We start from the raw sequence: 20,473 nt of genomic DNA, 5'->3' as shown, positions 1-20,473 counted from the left end.
TTAAGGACGTGTGAGCTGTTGTTTGTTTGACTTTGCAGATGGAGGCTCAGTGCTGCCTTAACTGGGACTGTGCCTTTGACATCCCAAAAGCTGCTTTAGCCAAGGAATTGTGGACTGTAGGGTGTTCATTCTGGGTATCCTGGATGAAATGCCGGGTGCAAAACTGGATCAAGGTGGAGCTCAGATGGCATCTGGGATGTGTCATAGGGGACCCTGCTTGCCCCTGAGTGGGTTTTGGGGCAGCTGACATGGGAGGATCTGTTGGCTTCTCATTTTTCCAAGTGCAGCTATCCCAGCAATGCAGCCACATTTAATGGAGAGCAGTTAATACTTTGGTATTTGCTTTGCAGCTCTGTCCGATCTCCTCTCTCTGCCTCTCCTGAGTCTCTGGGTCATGCCAAAGGTGTATCAGTGCAGTTGTTGTCTCCATGTCTGTGTGTCCACATGGACTTTTCCTTGCACTTTAAATTCATCCTTTCCCCACAGCCTTCGACTGCTGGGCTGAAATTAGTGGTGCCTGTGGTGCTGGAGGATCTGCCCTCCCCAAATGTTCTTGGCTCTCCTGCATGAGCTGGTTGGCTCCTTTAGCCTCTCCAGTGGCTCATTCCTGTTTGTCAGTCTCAATCACGGGTTTTTATGGATGTGGATTGAACCTGTTGTGCAGATATGAAAAGGGAAAACAAACTCATGTAAGTGGATGGAAACCCACTGGGTGGTTTGTTCAGGATTTGCACCTTGCTGTTCCTCTGCCTGGATGGGGATAGACAAGGAGGAAATGCCTTTCCGTGCTTTGTCAAGGGTCAAAGAGACCCTGTTTGTCCATCCAGGATCTCTGCAGTGCCTTTGGACTCACTGGCTCCTGGGGAGGCATCACTCCAGGGCTTCTGGGACTGCTACCTTATTTCCCATCAGCAAACATTCTGCCAGCACAGATTGTGAAAACTGGGAGGTGTTTGCTTAGGAGGAGGAGGGTAAAAGGTTTCTGGTGTATCAGCAGGATGCAGAGGAGGTGGGAAAGGCCTGGCCTGGGAGCAGAGGCACTTTGCACAAAACAGAAGGAAATAGCTGAAAAGGGGGGAAGGGTCGTGGCCTGTCCACAGCTGTTGGTGAGGAGTGGGATGCTCTGGCTTCTCCTCGGATGCCCTCCCTGCTCTGCAAGGTCATGGCCATGTCTTCCTGACCATAAACACCTCTGCTCCAGGACCCCAGTTTAAAGGCTGCTGTTCAGAACTGCCTGATGCTGAGCTGGCTGCAGAGAGGAGCAAACAGCTCCTGTGGGTACCGAGCTGTGTTTCCCGGGAGCTCCGAGCCTTCAAGGATGCTCCTAACCCTGGCCCCTGCCTCTCTCTTGTTTTTCTGACTCAGTCCACTGAATTCTCACTGCTTTTCTCAGGAAATGGCTGAACAGCTGAGTGGATGATCTCCTCTGGGGTTTTTGGTACATACACCACGTTTCTCCCTGGCTGGGTTTCTCCCCCCTCCTCGTGCTGAGCTCTCTCCATGGCCGCGTTCCCTCTCCTCGCTGTTTGGGCAAGTTAAAAATCCTTAATTATCATGAAATGCTTTCTGCAAGAGTAGATTGCTGTGCCATTAAAACCAGAACGGGCATGACTGGGGAGCAAATGAACATTTTTAAAGAAAGGGTCTGAACATGCAGCTCCTCGACCCAAAACAGTCCCTCGCGCAGCAAGGCCCCGGCTGACCCGGCGCAATTACCACAGTCTTGGCAGCTGGCAAGATCAGCAAATGGGGTTTATGTCAGAGCTTGTTACCTTAATTTGGTTAATTGTAGAGCAGAGTGCGATTGAACAGCCAGTTCAAACCAGGTTCCAGCTCTCCAGGGTGCCGGGCACGGGCAGGGAATTGCCTGGAGAGCGGCGACGGCAGCGTGGGATGGGGGGGTACGGGGAGCTGGGGGTGCCAGGGATGTGCTCTCTTACAGACCTTGGGCTCCCCTGGGGGAGCTGAGGCCGTGCTTGGCAGCCTCACCTGCAGATTTGTAACCCTTGATTTGATCCGAAGTCTGCAGTTGAAGCCTCCAGAAGCCTGGAGGCTGGAATTGCACATCGAGGCTTGAAGGATGCTGAGTGTCTGGGAGGTTTTGTAGGCCATTTGTGGATGGTCCAGCACAGTCCCTCCTCCCTCCGGTACACCCTTGTCTAGTTGACAGGGTGGTGTTTGATCTAAGGTTGGACTCAATGATCTTGGAGGTTTTTTCCAACCTAAATGATTCTGTGATTCTTTGGCAGTGCCTGTTGCAATAGGTTTTAAACTGCAAGAGAACAGGTTTAGATTGTATAAAAGGAAGAATTTTCTTTTGATGAGGGTGGTGAGACACTGGCACAGCTTGCCCAGACAGGTGGTGGATATCCCATCCCTGAAAACACTCAAGGTCAGGTTGGATGGGGCTTTGAGCCCCCTGATCTGATTGAAGATGTCGCTGCTCATTGCAGGGGTTGGACTCCATGGACTGCTGTTTGTTAAGCAGCCCAGGCTCCTCTCATGCAACCAGGAGGTGATAAAGCATGAAAAACACAAAAGAGCATCCTGTGGACCCTGGAGGATAAAAGCCTGGCCCCTTGGAGCAGGAAGAATCACAGAATCATTTATACTGGAAAAGACCTCTAAGGCCATCGAGTCCAACCATCCCCCACCACTAACCCCTGTCCCCAAGTGCCACATTCATACAGCTTTTAAATCCCTCCAGGGATGGAGACCCCACCACTGCCCTGGGCAGCTGTGCCAGGGCTGGACAACCCTTTTGGTGAAGAATTTTTTCCTAATACCCAACCTAAAGCTGCTCTGGCACAACTCGAGATAGATCTCGACTCCTCTGTTGTTCAGTCATGTCCTGACATGTTGCTGAATCCATTTTACCGTGAGGGCACAGAAATGTGAAATTTAGTAACTCACTGTGAGTTTTTGGGGAGCTACAACTCTCCATGGGTGAGATGGGGAGAGGGCAGCAAAGTGTTGGCTCCTCAAGCGCTGAGGAGGATCAAAAAGCCCCTTCCTTCCTTCCTTCCTTGCTTCCTTCCTTGTCCCCTCTCCCGGTTGCCCCTGTGCTGACTTGCTCCTCCTTTGCCGGCAGGGACATTCTGATGCCTCAAAGGGATGGGTTGGGTGCAAGGAGAGGTGTGTGAGTAATTAGTTATGTCCCACCCATCCTTCCCTCCCTCCATCACCCTCACCCACCCTCAGGCAATGAAATTACAGCCTTTGATCTCATTTTTCTGCTTTAGCACTGCTCCAGACGGTCCTGCTGCCTTTGCTGGAGTCCCAGATGGGTTTAGGTGGGGAGGGACCTTAAAACTCATCTCATTCCACCCCTGCCATGGGCAAGGACACCTTCCACTATCCCAGGTTGCTCCAAGCCCTGTCCAACCTGGCCTTGGACACTTCAATGAACAGAGTGTGGGTTTGGACCCTCCCTTACCCAGAGGCTGAGGATGCCTGTGGTTGCCAAGTGGGTGGCACATTCTCAGTCCAGGAATGTGGTTTTGGGCAGGGACCACCAATGCTCCCCTCTGCTCCCCTCCCATCCAGCTGGGCCAGGGCAGCAGCTCAGCACTGTCTTGGCAGCACCAGGACCATGGTTTGAGTGAGGGCTGAGTAGACACCAAGTGAAACCTGCAGCTGCCTCAGGAAAAGGAACCTCAGGGGGTTTTGCCTGTGACAGACACAAAGGGGATTTCAGGGGAAGCTGGTGGCCAGCTGTGGACAAGAAATGGAGTGATCCTTGTGATGTTTCTTGTGCCCTGCTGCTCATGGATTGGAGCATCCTCCTCTTGTGGTGAAGGTGATGATCCATTGATCCTGGTGGGAACATGCAGAGCCTGAAAACCTTTGAGAAGAGACATCCTGAGGGGTGTTTGAAATGTCAGGAGAGCCTCCTGCTCTCCTAGTCCATCCATGTGCTGTTCCAGTAGCTAATTACAGGCACTGTTAACAAAAAGTGTACCTTATTCCCATAACAAAAGACCTAGAAAGAACTAGACTGGTAATTATTCAGGAAGGGCAGCAAATGAACTCAGGAAAGCTGAGCCCAAGGGATTCAGCAGAATGTGATACCCTACACCCCCCTCCTGCTCAGCCCTTTGTTCATTTGTGCTAAATTAGGGTTCTATGGCTGAACCTGTAAGCCAGGAATTAAGGTTAAACTCAGCATTAGATCAGTCTCTGCATTTTCTGGTTTTCCTGTTACACTTGGATGTGTTTTTAAAAAGGATTGGTGCCTTTTGCTCAGGAGGTTCACTGGCTCCAGGGGCATTAAATACATCCAGCACATCCCAAGGTAGATGCAGAACAGACCTTCCTGCTGCAAGGAGATGCTGGGAGTGAGGGACAAAGTGACTGCAGTGAAGAACAGGAATTGGAACTGGGATCTGGACAAGCAGAGCCTTGCACACCTGCTGGACATCCCTGCACTGGGTTTCCCACTCCTGATGGATTCCCAGATGGTGGATGAGCTGCTCCTGTGGTCCTGGCTCTCCTACAGCTCATACCCACAGCATCCCCTTGCAAATGGCATAGCTTCTGCCAGGGAAAAGGCAGAGGGATGCTGGTTTCCTGGGCAGCTGGGCGAGCAGAGAGCATTTTGCACACCGTGATAGGGAATATCTTTTTGCCTGGTTAGGATTTAGCAGGAGGGAGAAAGGAGGTGAAGGGAGCAATGCCCGGGGTGCAAAGGATGGAATGGAGCTGGAGGGTCAGGGATAGAGAAGGAAAGAGAAGAGGGAGCTCTCTTATGCACACGGGGCAGCTCCATGTCTCTGGCACAGGTTTGGAGCAGTCCCACGAGTGACAAATGCACCACAGACCGATGGTGCTGTCAGGAAAAATCCCTCTTTCCCAGCAGTGGAAAGATGAGTGGGAGGTGTTACAGGGTCTGTGCATCCAGGTTTGTCACCCAGCCCCTGCAGCAGTGGCTTTTGGTGGCGTAGGGGAGGGGAAGATCCGAGGGAAAATGCCTCATGTTTGAGCATCCCTCTGCTTTTCCCAGCAGCACATCCTGGGTTTCCATGTACTGAGACATGAAGGGTTAAGCTCCAGGCCCTGCTGATGGCCATGTGATGCAGTTGCTGGGGTGATTAGTAAAGATCTATGCCCTAAGAGGAATCACATGGGCTTCCACAGGGCTCCTGGATGCAAAGGTGCCCCTGGATCCCACCACGCTCTCTCTTCCCTCCGCACCGAGGGGAGTGGCAGGTCTGGGAATGTGGCTTTACCATCCCGGCCCTACACCCAGGCCCCACATCAAAAGGCAGGGAACAAAACAACTGCAGAGCATTTGAAAGCAAAATAAATAAACCCTGGGCTGCTCTGGGGCAGTTGGGACCAGAGGGACAATCGAGGGGTCTATTTCTGGCTGTTCCTTTCAAAGGCAGATCCATAACAGGAACTTTTCATCGTGGGGCCCTAAAGAAGGTGACTTCCCCCAATCAAAGGGATTGCCACAGCCCTCTGCTTTGTCAGGTGGCTGGTAGGACCAGAGGAAATCCTGGGTTTCTGCTTTATTGGGTGGCTGGTGGAAGTGGAGGAAATCCTGGGGCTTTATCGAACACCAGCAGCCTTCAGTTGAGAGGACATCGTGACAACATCTGTGTTTGCAAAGCATCTTCCAGCAGGAAGGTCCCCAGAATGTTTTCTTCCCAGGGAGAAGGTATCTGGGAGATCACCTCGGAGATGGCACGTTGCAGTGTGAGAAAGTTTGGAGGAGTCACTCATGGCCAGTTGCTTGAGGCACATAATTTTGGGGCTCGTTATCAATCCAGATGAATTAAGCAGTGTAAGACTGGAGGAATCAGCCCAACAGAAAGATGGGCACGTGCTCTCAGCATAACCTGAAATGCATCAGAATGATAATTAAGATAATTAATCCTAAGAGCAGCTTTTCCCTCCAGGTTTCTCTGTTTCAACCCCCCCAGAGGCCCTTGGGGTTCACAGCCCATCCTTGATCCTTTCCTGTGTCCTGCAGGTGATGTGTCAAACCTGACTCCTGAGCACTCCTTCGAGGGCACGAAGGTCGATGTTGGGAACATCGTGTTGGCTTTGTACAGTGGCCTCTTTGCCTATGGAGGATGGTAAGATGCTCCCTCTCTCTCTTTTCTTTGGGAACTGAATCCCAAAACCAATTTCAATACCAAACTGAAGCTCCTGGAGGGCTCCTTTGAGCACCTGCAATCACGAGGAGCTGCTCAATCTACTGTGAAAACAGGCCAGTTGCAGCCTCCTTATCATGGAATCATGGAATGGTTTGGGTTGGGACCTTAAAGATCATCTTGTTCCATCCCCCTGCCATGGGCAGGGATATGTTCCACTATCCCAGCTTGCTCCAAGCCCCATCCAGCCTGACCTTGGACACTTCCAGGGATGGGGCAGCCACAGCTTCTCTGGGCAACCTGTGCCAGGGCCTCATCACCTCATAAGGAATGATTTCTTCCCAATATCCCATCTAACCCTGCCCTCTGGCACTGGGAAGCAATTCCACCTTGTCCTGTCACTCCAGGCCCTTGTCCAAAGTCCCTCTCCAGTTCTCTTGGAGCCACTTTAGGCACTGGAAGAGGCTCTCAGCTCTCCCTGGCTTGCTCCTTGCAGGTTTAGTACTGTAGGTCTTGGAATTAGGCACCAGCCATCCCAAGTGTTCCCACAGCCATCTCTGTGCCCCTCCTGAAATCCCCGTGCAGATGAGTTAAACTGCAGGGCTTTATATGTTCCATGGACTAACCAGAATGAACCCCTGTTCTTTTTAAATTCCAGGAATTACTTGAATTTTGTGACAGAAGAGATGATAAATCCCTACAGGTGGGTGTGTGTCCTGGGATGACATCCCTGGGAGAAGGACCTGTATTTTGGGGAAGCCTCTTCCTCGTGTGTGTAACAGGGGTTGCTGATCAGCCTAGAAGCCAAGGTCTTTATCTGGGGAAATAGAAAACAAGATAAATTAATGGCCTTTTTCCTCCCTGGAATCAGAGAAGCAGAATTATAATCTCTGTAGGAGAAGGGCTGTTGTTTACGCTGCTCTCCTGTCCCACTAATATCAGTGCTGCTGGAAAGCCCTGCTTCCTTGGCGTGACACCTCTGTGAGTTATGGGCAAGGGAGAAGCACTCAGGGCTTTATTAGTGCCTTGTATAAACTCCCAGTAGAGGGTTTGTGCTGCTATCCATGCGTTTGTCCCGTGCTCTTCCCATCCTGTTGAGCAACAGCTGCTTCCTGTGCTGCTCGTGCCTTTTGGGGTTACTCGGGGGCCTGGCGAGCTCAGGATGGGCCACAGCAAAGCAGGACAATGCTGATAAATCCCTTTTGCTCATGGGATGGTCCCTGCAAGCCACTGGGATCCGAGTCTCGGGGTCAGTTGTGCAAAGAGCCCGTTCCTGGCTGACCCTGGTGGTGATTCGTTCGTGCTGGGAAGGATTTGATACTCCCTTTTCTTCAGAAACAGTTAGAAAAAGGGGGGTTGTATTTTGCAATTCTTTGCATGTCTGCTGAATGCAGTCATGGGATTTGACTCTCCTCCTGTGGCTTTGAGCTCCGCTGGACCAATTAGACGTGGCACCAAGCAGGGTTTTCTTTTTCAGTTTCCATTTGCAAATGAAGTTAAACTGTTTGGAAAGGCAAATTTGTACCAACACAGCCAGTTTACAGACTCACTCAGGCTGTGTCTGGACTCATTTTCCTTGAGTTTCCTCAGCCCATCCATCTGCACAGAGTTAGAGGCTAAAAACTGCCCGCTGGGTCCCTGAGCTTCCCATCTCCCACAGGAAACCCAGCAGCACAAGTGAATCTCTTTTGCCCAGGAGAGAATCCACTCAGTGCCACTGGGTGTTTTTAATTAATTGCCATTGCAGTGATCTTGGATTCCTGCTCAGGCAGCCAGAGCCTTTCCATGGAAAAAGTCCCTCTTGCCATAATCCTTCACTCTCCATCAGGCTGTTCAGAGAATCGTGGAGTTGTTAAGGTTGGAAAAGACCTTTAAGATCACCAAGTCCAACTGTCAACGCAGCACCACTAAACCATGAACTCAAGTGCCACACCCACATGTTTCTTGAACACCTCCAGGGATTCCACCACTTCCCTGGGCAGCTCATTCCCATATGGGCATCTCCTCTGCCCTGGGAGCAGAGTGTGGCTGGGAAACCTGACATGCTCAGGAGCCAAAGAGCAGAAGGGCTCAAGCAAACCTTGAGCGAGCACAGGAGGGTGGCATCCCTGAGATCAGCAGCTCCCTCCTCTGAACTTCTCCATGATAGTGTATGTTTTTTCCTAGGAACCTGCCCCTGGCCATCATCATCTCCCTGCCCGTGGTCACTCTGGTCTATGTGCTGACCAACCTGGCCTATTTCACCACGCTGTCCACAAATGAGATGCTGACGTCCGAGGCCGTGGCCGTGGTAAGATGGGGCTGCTCTGACAGGACTGTTTTCCAGGGCAGGTTAAATCACACTTGCAATCTCTGCTCACATCTCCTGCTTTATTCCAGGCTGGTTATGGCTGCTTACAAAAAAACTGATGTTTAACAGGAGATAAAGAGCAGCTGTGATGGGAGCTGGGGAGAACAGTGTGATACCAAGTGGGATTAATGGCAGACAGCGAGGGTGGGCAGCAGTTAGTGCTGCACTTAGTTCCCAAATAGGGAAGGTGGCTGCTGGCCTTGTGACTTCTCATCAGTTACCAGAGCATAATATTCATGGGGAAAGGTCATTCAGTCATTACTGAACTAGATTGTTTTCTCTCTGTATCTTCCTTGTTTTAATTGAGAGAGATAAATAATACTTCTATTAATTAAAATGCCACGGCGGTCAGAAATCCTGGTTGCTTCAGGAAGGAGCAGACCTTGCAAACAGCGTGACCAGGATTGTTCAAGGCTTCAAAGGGAATCTCCCAGCCCAGGATGAGCTGGTTTGGGCCACTCAGGTGACAGTGCTCCATCCTTTGGGTTGGCACCAAGCCCCTGCTCCAGCCTACAGTGATGTGGTGCCGAGGTTTTGGAGGTGCAGCCTGTGTTGCATTGAATAATACAAGGTTTGAGCTGGAAGGGGCCTGAAAGATCATCATGTTCCAACTCCCTGCCATGGGCAGGGACACCTTCCACTAAACCAGGTTGCTCCAAGCCCCATCCAACCTGGCCTTGGACACTTCCAGGGATGTTGCTGTAGTTGTGTCCATTGCTGCAGCCACGAGCCTTTGCAAGGCTGCAAATCAATATCACAGCAAAGGCTGGAAATCAATATAAATTGGAGTAAAACCACAGTGGAGAAGCACAGGGTCAGTCTGTGACAAAAAACTGCAGCTCCAGGACACTCCATGTCCCCAGGGCTGTGTCCCAGGTCCTGACTCAGCACTTGGCAGCAGCTCCGTGTTTGAGGCTCCTCAGTTTCCGTTTGATCTTGAACTTCCCGATGGCTGTTCTGATAAATGGTGTGTCCTGACCCCGAGGGAAGGGCTGGCTGCTGCTTTAGTTTAGCAGTTCCACAATATGCTTTTGCAGGAAAGAGGAGCAGCAAATGGCAATATGGAAAACTCTGTAACAGCTTCAGCACTAAGCCGTGTCCTTTGCTCAGATTTCTGCAAAGATTAAGCCTTTGCAGGCAGCTGTGAGTTCTTTTGCACATTCTGGGTATGAAATGTCTCTTGTTGTCCCCCATTTAGGATTTTGGGAACTACCACCTTGGTGTCATGTCCTGGATCATCCCTGTCTTTGTTGGCCTGTCGTGCTTTGGGTCGGTCAATGGATCTCTCTTCACTTCTTCCCGGTAGGTTTGTTGCTCAATCCTGTGGGTTTTGTTTACAAGCTGTGCTTAGTTCCTCTTCTTTTGGAGTTGTCCCCCAGAGAGTGGCTGTGGGCAGACACAAAGTCTGAAGGGTCTGGAGACCATGTGGGGAATGCAGGGGGAAAAAAAGTCAGCCTTTAAAACCATACCCAGATTAAAGGAAACCTTCCAGTGGTCTTAATCTTCTGTTCCTCAGGCAAAGTGCTGTTGAAGTCAACAAAACAGAAACAGACACAGGCTCAGTAATGATGAGAAAGTGGCTTTAATGGAAAGCAGAAAGTTGTGAAACTTCAGGGCCGAGAATCCCTCCAGGAAGGAGAGAAAGGACGGGTCAGGACAGGGACTGAGATAGTTCTGGCTCTGACACATCTCCTGGGTTGTCTTAGGAAAGTCACTTAATGGCTGTCTCTGGAATGGAGATAAATACATCTTTCCTGCATTCTTTGTCCATCTCCAGCCTCCATTCTAAGTCAGGGATTGGTATTTCAGTCCTGCTGCCTCGGTCTGGGCTGAGCTCGGGCTGTCCCTGTTTTGTGCTGCAGACAAGGCCCAGCTGGGGCTGCAGGGGTGTAACTGCTCTGTGTCCCCCTCCAGGCTGTTCTTCGTGGGATCCCGAGAGGGACACTTGCCTTCAATCCTGTCCATGATCCACCCCAGGCTCCTCACTCCTTTGCCATCCCTCGTGTTCACGGTAACACCCGGGGCTGGGCAGGAAGGGGTGGGGGTGGGATCCCATCAGAGGGGTTGGAGGGGGGCTCCCACCTCCAGTCACAGCCATTCCTGCATCCACCTACAGGAGAATGACCCTTCTCATCATATCCTCATAGACCACTTCTGGTTTGAATTCTCCTCATCCCTGGAAGTGTCCAAGGCCAGGCTGGACGGGGCTTGGAACAACCTGATCTAGTGGAAGGTGTCTTTGCCCATGGCAGGGGAGTGGAATGAGATGGGCTTTAAGGTCCTTCCAACCCAAAGCATTCCATGATTCTATGCAATCATTCCAGGCACCAATTGAAAATGGCTTAAAAAAGTAAAAACTAATGAACATGATCCTTCTCCTGGTAGGCAGTTCTAAAATCCCTGTTTAGTGTTGTATCATACATGGGTTTGCCTCCTTCCTTTGCTAATGGCTTTTTCCCTGGGTTCAGTGTGTCATGACCCTGCTCTACGCCTTCTCCAACGACATCTTCTCAGTCATCAACTTCTTCAGCTTCTTCAACTGGCTGTGTGTGGCTCTGGCCATCATTGGGATGATGTGGCTGCGTTACAAGAAGCCAGAGCTGGAGAGGCCCATCAAGGTGAGAATGGTGGGAAATGGGAGGTGGGTCCTCCCTGAGTCCCTTCTCAGCACCTGGGAAGGCTCAGCTGCTCCTCCTGCGTGGGAGAGGGACTGGGATTGCAGGAAGATGTGGGGTTTCAGCTAATGGGGTGTTCCTGCTGCTGAATGGGAGTTGGTGCAGAAGGACAAAGAGCTGCCATGGCCGTGGGGACAACAGAGTGAAGGAGCTCAGGGTGTCAGGGACACGGGATGTTGTGGTGGGATAACACAGCGGGAAGCTCTCTGTGACTAACACACTCCCCAGGACAGATCCCAGGCTGTGGCTCAGTGAAACACTCTGTACCATCAGGGACTTCCCCTAAAATAGTTCTCTGCTAAAGCAGCCCCTGCACTGGGAGCTTTGTTCCCTGTGTCCTTGGCCAGCTTGGCAGCTCTGTGGCCTATCTGGGAGGAGGCCAAGATCGTGTCACCCCGGTGTGTCTGATGGCCTTCAGGGCATGTTTCCCACTCATCCCTCAGCACAATCGTGTCTCTGCCAGGCAACAACACCCAGAGAGAGACAAACTCCCAGGCCTGTGCTGGTGCCTTCCCAAAGTGACTCTTTGTGGGGTGTTTCCTTAGTGGTTTTGGGTTTCTTAGTGGGTGCCCTGCTCAGAATCCCCTGAGGAACAGCCCTGAGGATGCCATGGCCTGTGCTATGGCTGCTGCTGAAGCTGGGGCTGTTGGTACAGGTGCTTTGTATAAGGCATCATGGAAATATGGAACTGGGATCCAGAGAGGTGCTGAGAAAGGCTCCTGGCCTTGGTGGAATGTGAACTCTGTCCCTCCCTGGGCTGTACAGCTGGATAAACTTCCCTGGAAAGTGTGCCCTGTTCCCCTGACACATCTCCTGACCTGTTCCTTGGTCCCTGCTCAGGTGAACATCTGCCTGCCCATTTTCTTCATCCTGGCCTGCCTGTTCCTCATTGCTGTTTCCTTCTGGAAGACGCCGAAGGAATGTGCCATCGGCTTCGCCATCATCTTCAGCGGGATCCCTTTTTACTTCTTTGGGGTCTGGTGGCAAAACAAGCCCAAGTGGGTTCTCCAAGGCATCTGTAAGTACCCACAGTGAGGAGCAAGGATGCAGTTCTTGCTCCAAAAAGAACAGTTTCCCAGTTACCTCCTACAGCTGGGAGCACTGGCTCTCCTTCCTGTGGAGGAGGTTCCAAAGTCTTGGCTCTGATCCATTTTTTAATGATGACAATTTTAACCTGATGATTACCATGTCTATCAAGCACCCAAAGTGCCCCCTGACTTTCAGTAATTGCAAAGTTTGGGACAAATACCATGTGCTAGGGTTTTTTTATCTTGGAAAACAGGTCGTTATTACTCAGCAGAGTGTAATTCCCTGAGCACGTTGCTCCTCCTCCTGGAAAAGCCCAGGGCCAAGCCTTTGCTCAGCAGAGAATGCCTTTACAATGGTGTAGGAAGGGAAAAGGAGGAATTGAGCACGGCTGGCCTCTGTTTGACTGCTGAAAATTCACAATCAATCCCAATCCATGGTTTAGCCAGTGCTAACATTTCAGATCCAGGCACAGCTTTCCTTGGCATCACACTGTGGCAGCAGAGCAGAGGGAGGGGAAAGTCCCCTGGACGTGTTCTCTTAGGAGGTTTATTTTTAAGGTATCTGCTCTAAGGTTTTCCAACAGCTGACACTGCCCCACGGTGTGTTTAGGGATGGAGAGACTGTGCTTGGCACATGGAACCTCTGCCTGAACAACTGAATCCAGAAAGTCAATCCATGTTGTCCAAGTAACTGAACTCCACCAGCTGCCTCCCGGCTCTCCTACAACAGGCTGACCTAGAAAAGCAGACAAGGAGAAGTGCCCAGCCTTAGCTGGGTGTTTTATGAGAAAGAAAAAGGCTTTCAGAGCAGTGCTCAGCACTCCTTATTCTTTTTTTCCCTGTTTCTGTTTCCCTCTCCCACACTCACCTTTTATCCTGAGTATTAGGCTCAGTTCCTGGAAAAACCATTTTTGCAGTGCCTGGGTGGCAAATTACCATATTCATTGTTTTTCTCCACCAGAGGCTTGTAAAGAAAATATAGAAAATATTCTGGGAACAGAGAATGATAATCCTGCAAACATCCAGTTAGAAACATATGACCTTTAAACCCGTATTTATTGATATACTGCAGATAATTTGAGCACCTCCAACTGATTTGAGTCTGACCTGGTTGTATTTAGAGTTAGTTTTACCAGGCAGGAGTATGTTGTGATCTCCAAACACAGGAGCAGCAGGGAGCAGAGGAGTGTTTGGATATCGGCCACCAACACTAATGGGTGGAAAAGTAAAGTTCCTTCAGTTTAACACCTTTTCCTGGGCAAACCTGCACCTGAAATGGTCCCTTTACTCCCACCTGCCCTGGGCCAGGCAGTGGCCTCTGCCCTGTGGGCAGGACAGGTGGATTTAGGTGGGTTTGTCCTTCCAAGAGGCCATGGGCTCACATGGATTACAAACTTGGAAGTAAAAGCTTCAACTTGGATTTTCCATGCCTGTTCCTGACTCAGTTTTGGCTGCTCACTCTTACGCCATCCAAAATGAGTTACCATATCACTGTGCAAGTAGAAACTGGTGTCCAGAGTGCCAGAGCCTCTCCTGGAGCATCCTTGCTGCAAGACCAGAGCTCCCTCTGTTACATGTTGGAATTCTAGGAATGAGTGGGAAGTATCCTGTGGGTTATTTCAAGCCTTAAATTGGAAGGCAAATGGGTCAGACCTTCTCTCATGAGCCCAGACCAAGATTTATGTTGGGCCCCTGCGTGTGATCCCTGACCTTTCCTTTGCTTTCCTCCCCAGTCTCCGCGACAGTCCTGTGCCAGAAGCTGATGGAAGTGGTTCCTCAGGAATCCTAGGCAGGAAAAGCAGAGACACTCAGCTCGAGGAAACGCACAATTTTATTTTAGGACGACACAAGAATCTGCTCCCTCGCACCCAGATCCCAGGCCCTGAAGCCCCGTGGGAGCCGCTTCCTGCTGACACCACATCCCAGCTCTGCCTTGTCTCCTCCAGCCCCACCTTCCCCTGGCACATGGGTGACCCTGCGATGAGTTCTTGGTATGGACATGAGCCAGGAGGAGAAATTCCAAAGGGCAATTCCAGAGGGGTCCTGCCTGTCCCATCAGCATCTGTGTGTGTGGGACACCGAGGGCTGTACTTGGTTCTGGGTGGGCTCATCTGGTTTGGGGCTGGGATGCCCCAGATGAGGATGGATCTGCTCAGGAACCTGGCTTGGGTGTTCAGACGTGCCTGGGGCTGTCACAGATCCAGGGTGGGCCTGAGCCTGCCCCACCTGCCTTTCCTGGCCAAGGGGGGTGGTTGGGAAACAAAGGTGGGCTGGTGTTGGCTCACACACACACAAACTCACACCAAAACATGCTGCTGGACACTCTGGGCTCTGTCCACTGGCAGTGGCTGAGGTGAGACAAGGCAGAGCAGAATTAGTGTCAGAGAAATTACATGGGGAGGCCTTGTCTGCCTGTCACCGTGTTCCTGACAGAGCACTCCCCTGCCAGCACCTGGATTTTAACTCCCAGATCTAATCCCCTGCTGTTGAGCCAGTTCTCCAGGATGCTCTTCACCAGAATGCCCATCCCATGGCCCTGTGAAGGAGCACTGGGGCAGGTGCAGGCCCGAGGGTAGAGTTCCTGCAGATAAACCCAGGGAACTGCAAAGAGCAGAAGGCCAAGTCCTTGGCTTGCTCATTCCATGCTTTTCTGTGGACAGGCTTTCATCCAGCATGGGATGAGCAATATTGTTCTCTCCACATGGCCCTGCTCATTGCCCTTGGTGTGATCTGTGTTTGCCTCTGAACCATCTGCAAGGAGAAGTAAGGGGTGGGGTGCCCTTGGCATGTTCCCTGGGGTCTGTCCGTGCGTTTCCTGGTGCTGTGCCCTCTGTCACACTCTGTCTCTTCTGGAATGTGCCACAGAGATGGGACCAACCGGGTCTGGGGTGTAGAAAGGGCAGGTGGCTGGAGCCTGGCTTTCACCTCGGGCTGCTGTAGATCATGGGTTGGGAGGGACCTTAAAGCTCATCTTGTTCCACCTCCTGCCATGGGCAGGGACACCTTCCACTAGATCAGGTTGCTCCAAGCCTGTCCAACCTGGCCTTGGACATTTCCAGGGATAAGGTAGCCACAGTTTCCCTGGACAGCCTGTGCCAGGGCCTTGGCATCCTTGGAGTAATGATGGTAGATGGTGTGTTTTGCTCCGAGGAGCCTGGCCTGGGGCCTGGGCCTCCTTTGTGCATCAGGTTTGGCTTGGTGAGATCCCTCCACCACCCTCCCATTCTGGGAGTGATCCTTGAGCACAAACCCTGATCTGCATGTGAAATCCTCTTTGGCTGTTGTGGGTGGTGCAATCCCATCCCCTGAGCACACCCAAAATCCCTCTAGTTCCCAATTAGTCCAACTGTCCTCTTAGGAACACGTTGCTTTATTTGGTCAAAAGCGTCGCCTTTTCAGCAAAGCTGCAGTTCTTGAACACTTTGCTCATTGTGCCTCTGCTCTCTGGTATCAGTTGAAATTCAGAAGCATCTTCTCCCCACATTGAGCTGCTTTGCTCTCTGTTGCAGATCTTTGTGCTCGTGCTTTGTGCAAGTGGCTCATTGAACTCCTTTTTCTCCTCAGTGTTTTTATAAGCTCGGCCGTCGGGAAGCCGGGATCCTCCGAGAGCTTTCTGCTGGATTCTCCTCGTAGTGTGGGGTTATTTTGGGTGGAGAGGCATTAAGGACACCATGGTACTCGCTCACACTTTGTCCTTTGAAGCTCTTTAGCGCTGGGGGGTGTCAGGGCAGGTGCAGCTCCTGTCCAAGTGTGTGGCCATGCCCACGTGAGCTCTGTGCTATCGCTTTGCCAACCAGCTCTTGCTTCGGGTGCAGCAGGAATAGGTGAGACAATCAGCATGTGGAGAACCTTGGCTGTCAAGTTGTTTATTCCATGGCAGCTCAGTGTGGAGATTCTCAAACCAGCTCAGGTGACAGTGTGGAGATCCCCAAACCAGCTCCCAGGACAGTGTGGAGATCCCCAAACCAGCTCAGGTGCTGCTTCACCTGCGTGAGGTGCTGAGCTCTCCTGGAGCTGAGCTGAATCATGGGGACTTGCAGCTGGTTTGTGTGGATCTCCAGGGCAGAACCCAAAGTCTTCGGCCAGTGCCTGGCTGTGCAGGGACCTAACGTGCAATGAACTGGAGCACCTTGGATCTGGTGCCTGTGGAGGGGTGTTTGCATAAATAAGGTGGTAAATTGTAAAACCTGAACTTTTTGGCATCTCTTCCGGCTGAAGGCTGAGATGTTTTGGCAGGGTGGTGATGGGAAGTCACCGCTCCTGCTGGACCTGTTTCATGGAGAGAGGACCTCAGTCTGTCACCTCCCACTTGCTCTGCACGTTTTTATCTGTGGTGGTGTCAGGGCAGCTTCTGCAGGGCCTGGGTTCAGTGTAGGGGCTCCTGGTGATGAACTTCCCAGCAGAGTTACTTGGGATGCAAAGCAAAGGGATTCAAACTCTCAGCCACCTCAGCCCAATGTCAGTTGGCACCAAGGTCCCATCCAAGAGCTCAGAAATGGGTCCAGACCTCCCAAAGGGGGGGAGGGTGCTTGGTTTGGACACATCTTTGAGCAGTGATGACCATCACTACACGATGTCCTCCTGGTGAATGTTTCATGCTGGTTTTAAAGAGGAAACATCACACTAAGAAATATTTTTTAATTAATTACCTGATCTTAATGAATTCCTTAACTTGCTTGCTTTGCTTTTTATGAATTTTCATTATTTTTCCCTTGCTGCTGAAGATCTTTCTCATGTACTAACCTACAGGCTCTGGCATTGATCCATATGTTCACAGTGATCCTGCCAGCATCTCCTTGGCAATAGAGGTTTAGGGAAAACTGAACCAGGTACCAGGACAAAATGACAAAAAAATGTTGAATTTGGTCAACCACGGGTCACATCTCAAAGTTTAAAATGCCTGATTTATTTCTTTCTGGATTCATTGACCCCCACAGTTCCCCTCCACCAGAGCTTGGTGACGTGGCTGGAAGAGGTTGGGTTATTTTTTTCCCGGAGGTTTGGGAGATAATGAGCGAGGGGGTAAAACTGAATTTCATTTGCTAAAGAAAACACAATAAAGTAGATTCTCCAGTGGGAGAAACTGCTTCCAACAGCATCTGCTGTCCAGAGTGACAGCTCATCCCTTTGATCAGCAACAGCAGCATCTGCTGCCCTCGACTTGCCCTGGTCAGCTGGATTTTGGTATGGAAAGGGGAGAACTCCTTGTGAAAGACCTCCTTGCTGCTTATTTTCCTCAAACATGGAATGAGATGTGTGTCAGGGAGGGCGAGGGGAGCAACAGAGACTTCACAGAAAATTCCTTGGCATTCCCAGCACTGGATGTGGGATTTTTGTGTTGTTTCTCTGTTGGCTTCTCTTTGGAGCCCGTGATCGGTCACAGCTGTGATGCACTGAGGGACATAAACCCTTCCCACAAAGGGCACTGCAACCACAGGGACCTGAATGAGGTTCCACATGAACCTATTTCATATGAGTGTCCTGCAGGTACAGCTGGAGCCGTTGTGTCCATGGAATCAGGGAATCATTCAGGTTGGAAAGGACCTTTAAGATCATCAAGTCGGACCACGGGGCCGTGGCTGCTCTGCAGTGATCCCGTGGTCCTTGTATCAACCCCCCCTTCAATTACTGCTCTTAACTTGTTTTTAAGGATTTAGCCTCCCAGGCAGGCAGTTGTTTGGAGTGTTCATGGAATAGCATCCTGCAGGGATTGCTAAACAGAGCAGGAGCTGATGGCCAGGCACTTCCGTGCCCGTTGGGTTCCTCTTTCTAAATGAGAAACCTTCTTCCGACCAGGAGGGGACCCAGCCCTGCTCAGCCCTGCAAAATGCTCCCAGCCAAAAATCAGGGGGACTTATGTCATCCTGGGTGGATTATTTTATGATTTTTTTTTCCAACTTCCTGCAGAATTTGCAGTGTTTTCCACCTCAGACACCATGTTCTGGTAAACACACTTTTGTTTTCAGTGGCTCCCTCTGTGGCTCAGGAGTTCAAAGGGACTCTGGCACAGTTGAACAAACTTTAAAGACCCTTCAACTGGATTGAAACTCCTGAGAAGTGGCTTTGTTGTTCTCCAAGGCCTGTCCCAGGGGTGGCTCAGGCATTGGGCTCCTCCGAGGGTTCCTCCGTGGTGAGTCTGAGCGGAGCCCTCGAGGAGAAGCAGTGTTGGAACAGAGCTTTTCCCTGTAGCTGTGACTTCCCAGCCATGGAGAGATGTTCAGAGTGGCAGAGTCCCAGTCTGGCTGTGGGGAATCCCAGGGAAAGTTTCCACTCAGTCTGGGAAGGTACCTGTGCCTTCAGCCGAGGTGACAGTGTCCTTGGGCTTTAATATAAAATAAAAATTTAAAAAAAAAATTAATAAGGAAACTGCCAAATATTGTCATTACACAACACTCTGGCTGGTTGGGGCTGTTCCTGTGGGATGGCAGCTTTTCCATCCACCCATTGTGCAACTCCATTTCTAATGAATCCAAGGGGAGGGAGGGTGACTGGGAAAGGGCTGGAATGAAGCTCCCTCCTGGAGCTTGGGAAAGGGCAGCCCAGTGGGCAGATGGCTCCGGTTCCTCCGGGGCTGGTGCCGGGGCTGTGCCATGAGGTCTGTGCCACGACCCGGGCACAGCCCACACGCTGAATGGTCGCCTTGTGCCGGCCCTGGAGCATCTCCGGCTGCGGGATGGGCCGGCACAGCCGGAGCCAGGGCTTGGCTGCCGACCAGGGAGATCCCCGCAGTGATGGGAATCTGCTCCCTCCTCTGTGCCAGGGCATCCCAGGAGACCTCAGCATTGAGGGATGCTCAGGGGGTTTCCTTTTCAGGTGGCTTCTTGAGGAATTCCAGGCTTATGCTGGATTTGCCTGTTCTTGAGGAGTTTCTTCCCAGTTTTCACACTCTGAACTGCAACTGGGAGCTGGGTGGGGCAGGTGTGTGATGCTGCTGGGCTTGGTGGCACCAGGAGCTCCCAGTTTGGTGCAGATAATATGAGATGTGGTGGTAGGAAACGTGGCTCAGGGTCGGCCATCCCCTAAGGATCCGATATCCAGAGGATTATTTCTTTGCTTTGCCCCCTCCCTGTTCCTCACGTGAGAAGGGGTGTTGCTTCCTCCAGCTGTTGAAGTGTTAATGAGAGAAATAAAAGTATTTTTTTAAACACTGAATTAATTTCTAAACTGCCTAAAAGAGACTTTATAGCTACACCTGAGTTATTCCCGTGGGGTGACGTCCAGCTCAGCCCGGGGGATCTCCCACATCCAGCGGGATGTGGGGCTGCAGCCCCTGCACTGGGATCGGCGTCACACGGAGGGAAAAACATCCTTATTTGTTCAGGGGGCAGGGAGAGATCTGTGTCCCACCTAAACCCTTCCAAAGGGAGGATTCAGAGTGGCTCCCAGACCTCGCTCCGACCCACAGAACAAAGGGTGACATTCACTCCTGGTGAAGAATCTGACTTTTCAGAGATATTTTTCTTTGTACTTTTGTTGTTGTTTTTTTTTAAAACACACATACAGAAAAGAGCTTAACACACACAAGAAAAAAAACTAGATCTGATTGACAATTTTGTTATATTTGGTTGCTTTAAAAAAACTATTTTACTAATTTAAATGTTGCTGTAGATGACAATTCTATTTATTTTAAGGGGTAAATATCTTTTAGTCTTAAAACTTCTCCAGTAAGCGCTGTTTATTCCCAATGTTTGTGTTCCTGGCAACACAGCTATTCCACTGGTCAGCCAGTAGTTCCTGAATCCAATGGCCTTGTAAAACAAGATGTCTCTTGCAATGTATTTTTTGTAGTATTTCTTGATTCTTTTATGTCTGTGGTTTAACAAATCTGTTGAATGTTTGGGTTGTTCTATGTTTTGGGTTGTTTTGTTTTGTTTTTTTAACAAAGAAAGCTGAATTACAACTCTCTTGTTGCTGGTCTTTGCCTCTAAAACTTTTATTTTACGTAAGGTTGCCTTGTTTATCCCCCATCCATCAGCACCTGAGCCCTGGGTTTCCAGGTATTCCTCTTGTAGATGGATTTAGGAGCATGGCAGCATCCAGGCCTCCATCACCATCCTCCTTTTTGAAATTCTAGACAACTCTTCTGGTTTTGCCTGTGTTAAAACCAAGGGAGTGGGAAAGTGGGTGGGCCTTGGGCATGAGGTGGGAGCAGAGGATGGATGTCCCAGTTCCCAGGGTGTATCTCCATGGTTTTATGCTGGAGCTGCTGCTGTAGCAGAATTCATGTCCAGCAGCAGGCAAGTATCAAGTTTCATAAGAGGAAAGTGATCCTCTGCTGCAATCCCTCCTTCCCATGTCCCTCCACACTGAAGAGGAGAA

The 20,473-nt window shown here is 50.8% G+C and overlaps 1 protein-coding gene across 1 annotated transcript in view; it reads left to right on the top strand.

The window, feature by feature from the left end:
* Positions 1–20,068, top strand: part of SLC7A5 (solute carrier family 7 member 5) — a 37,198-nt gene extending 17,130 nt beyond the window's left edge. The window contains exons 3-10 of the mRNA XM_051805731.1: positions 5,978–6,083; positions 6,760–6,804; positions 8,268–8,391; positions 9,650–9,753; positions 10,366–10,462; positions 10,920–11,069; positions 11,967–12,144; positions 13,888–20,068. Of these exons, the coding sequence (XP_051661691.1) occupies positions 5,978–6,083; positions 6,760–6,804; positions 8,268–8,391; positions 9,650–9,753; positions 10,366–10,462; positions 10,920–11,069; positions 11,967–12,144; positions 13,888–13,943 (860 nt within the window). The 3' untranslated portion in view covers positions 13,944–20,068. The remainder of the gene's footprint in view (positions 1–5,977; positions 6,084–6,759; positions 6,805–8,267; positions 8,392–9,649; positions 9,754–10,365; positions 10,463–10,919; positions 11,070–11,966; positions 12,145–13,887) is intronic.
* Positions 20,069–20,473: the final 405 nt, after the last annotated feature.

This window comes from Manacus candei, unplaced genomic scaffold (assembly GCF_025592945.1).
Source record: "Manacus candei isolate 608988 ecotype Guabito, Panama unplaced genomic scaffold, ASM2559294v1 h1tg000065l, whole genome shotgun sequence".
Taxonomy (NCBI): Eukaryota; Metazoa; Chordata; class Aves; order Passeriformes; family Pipridae; genus Manacus; species Manacus candei.
This window is presented reverse-complemented; position numbering and strand designations above follow the sequence as displayed.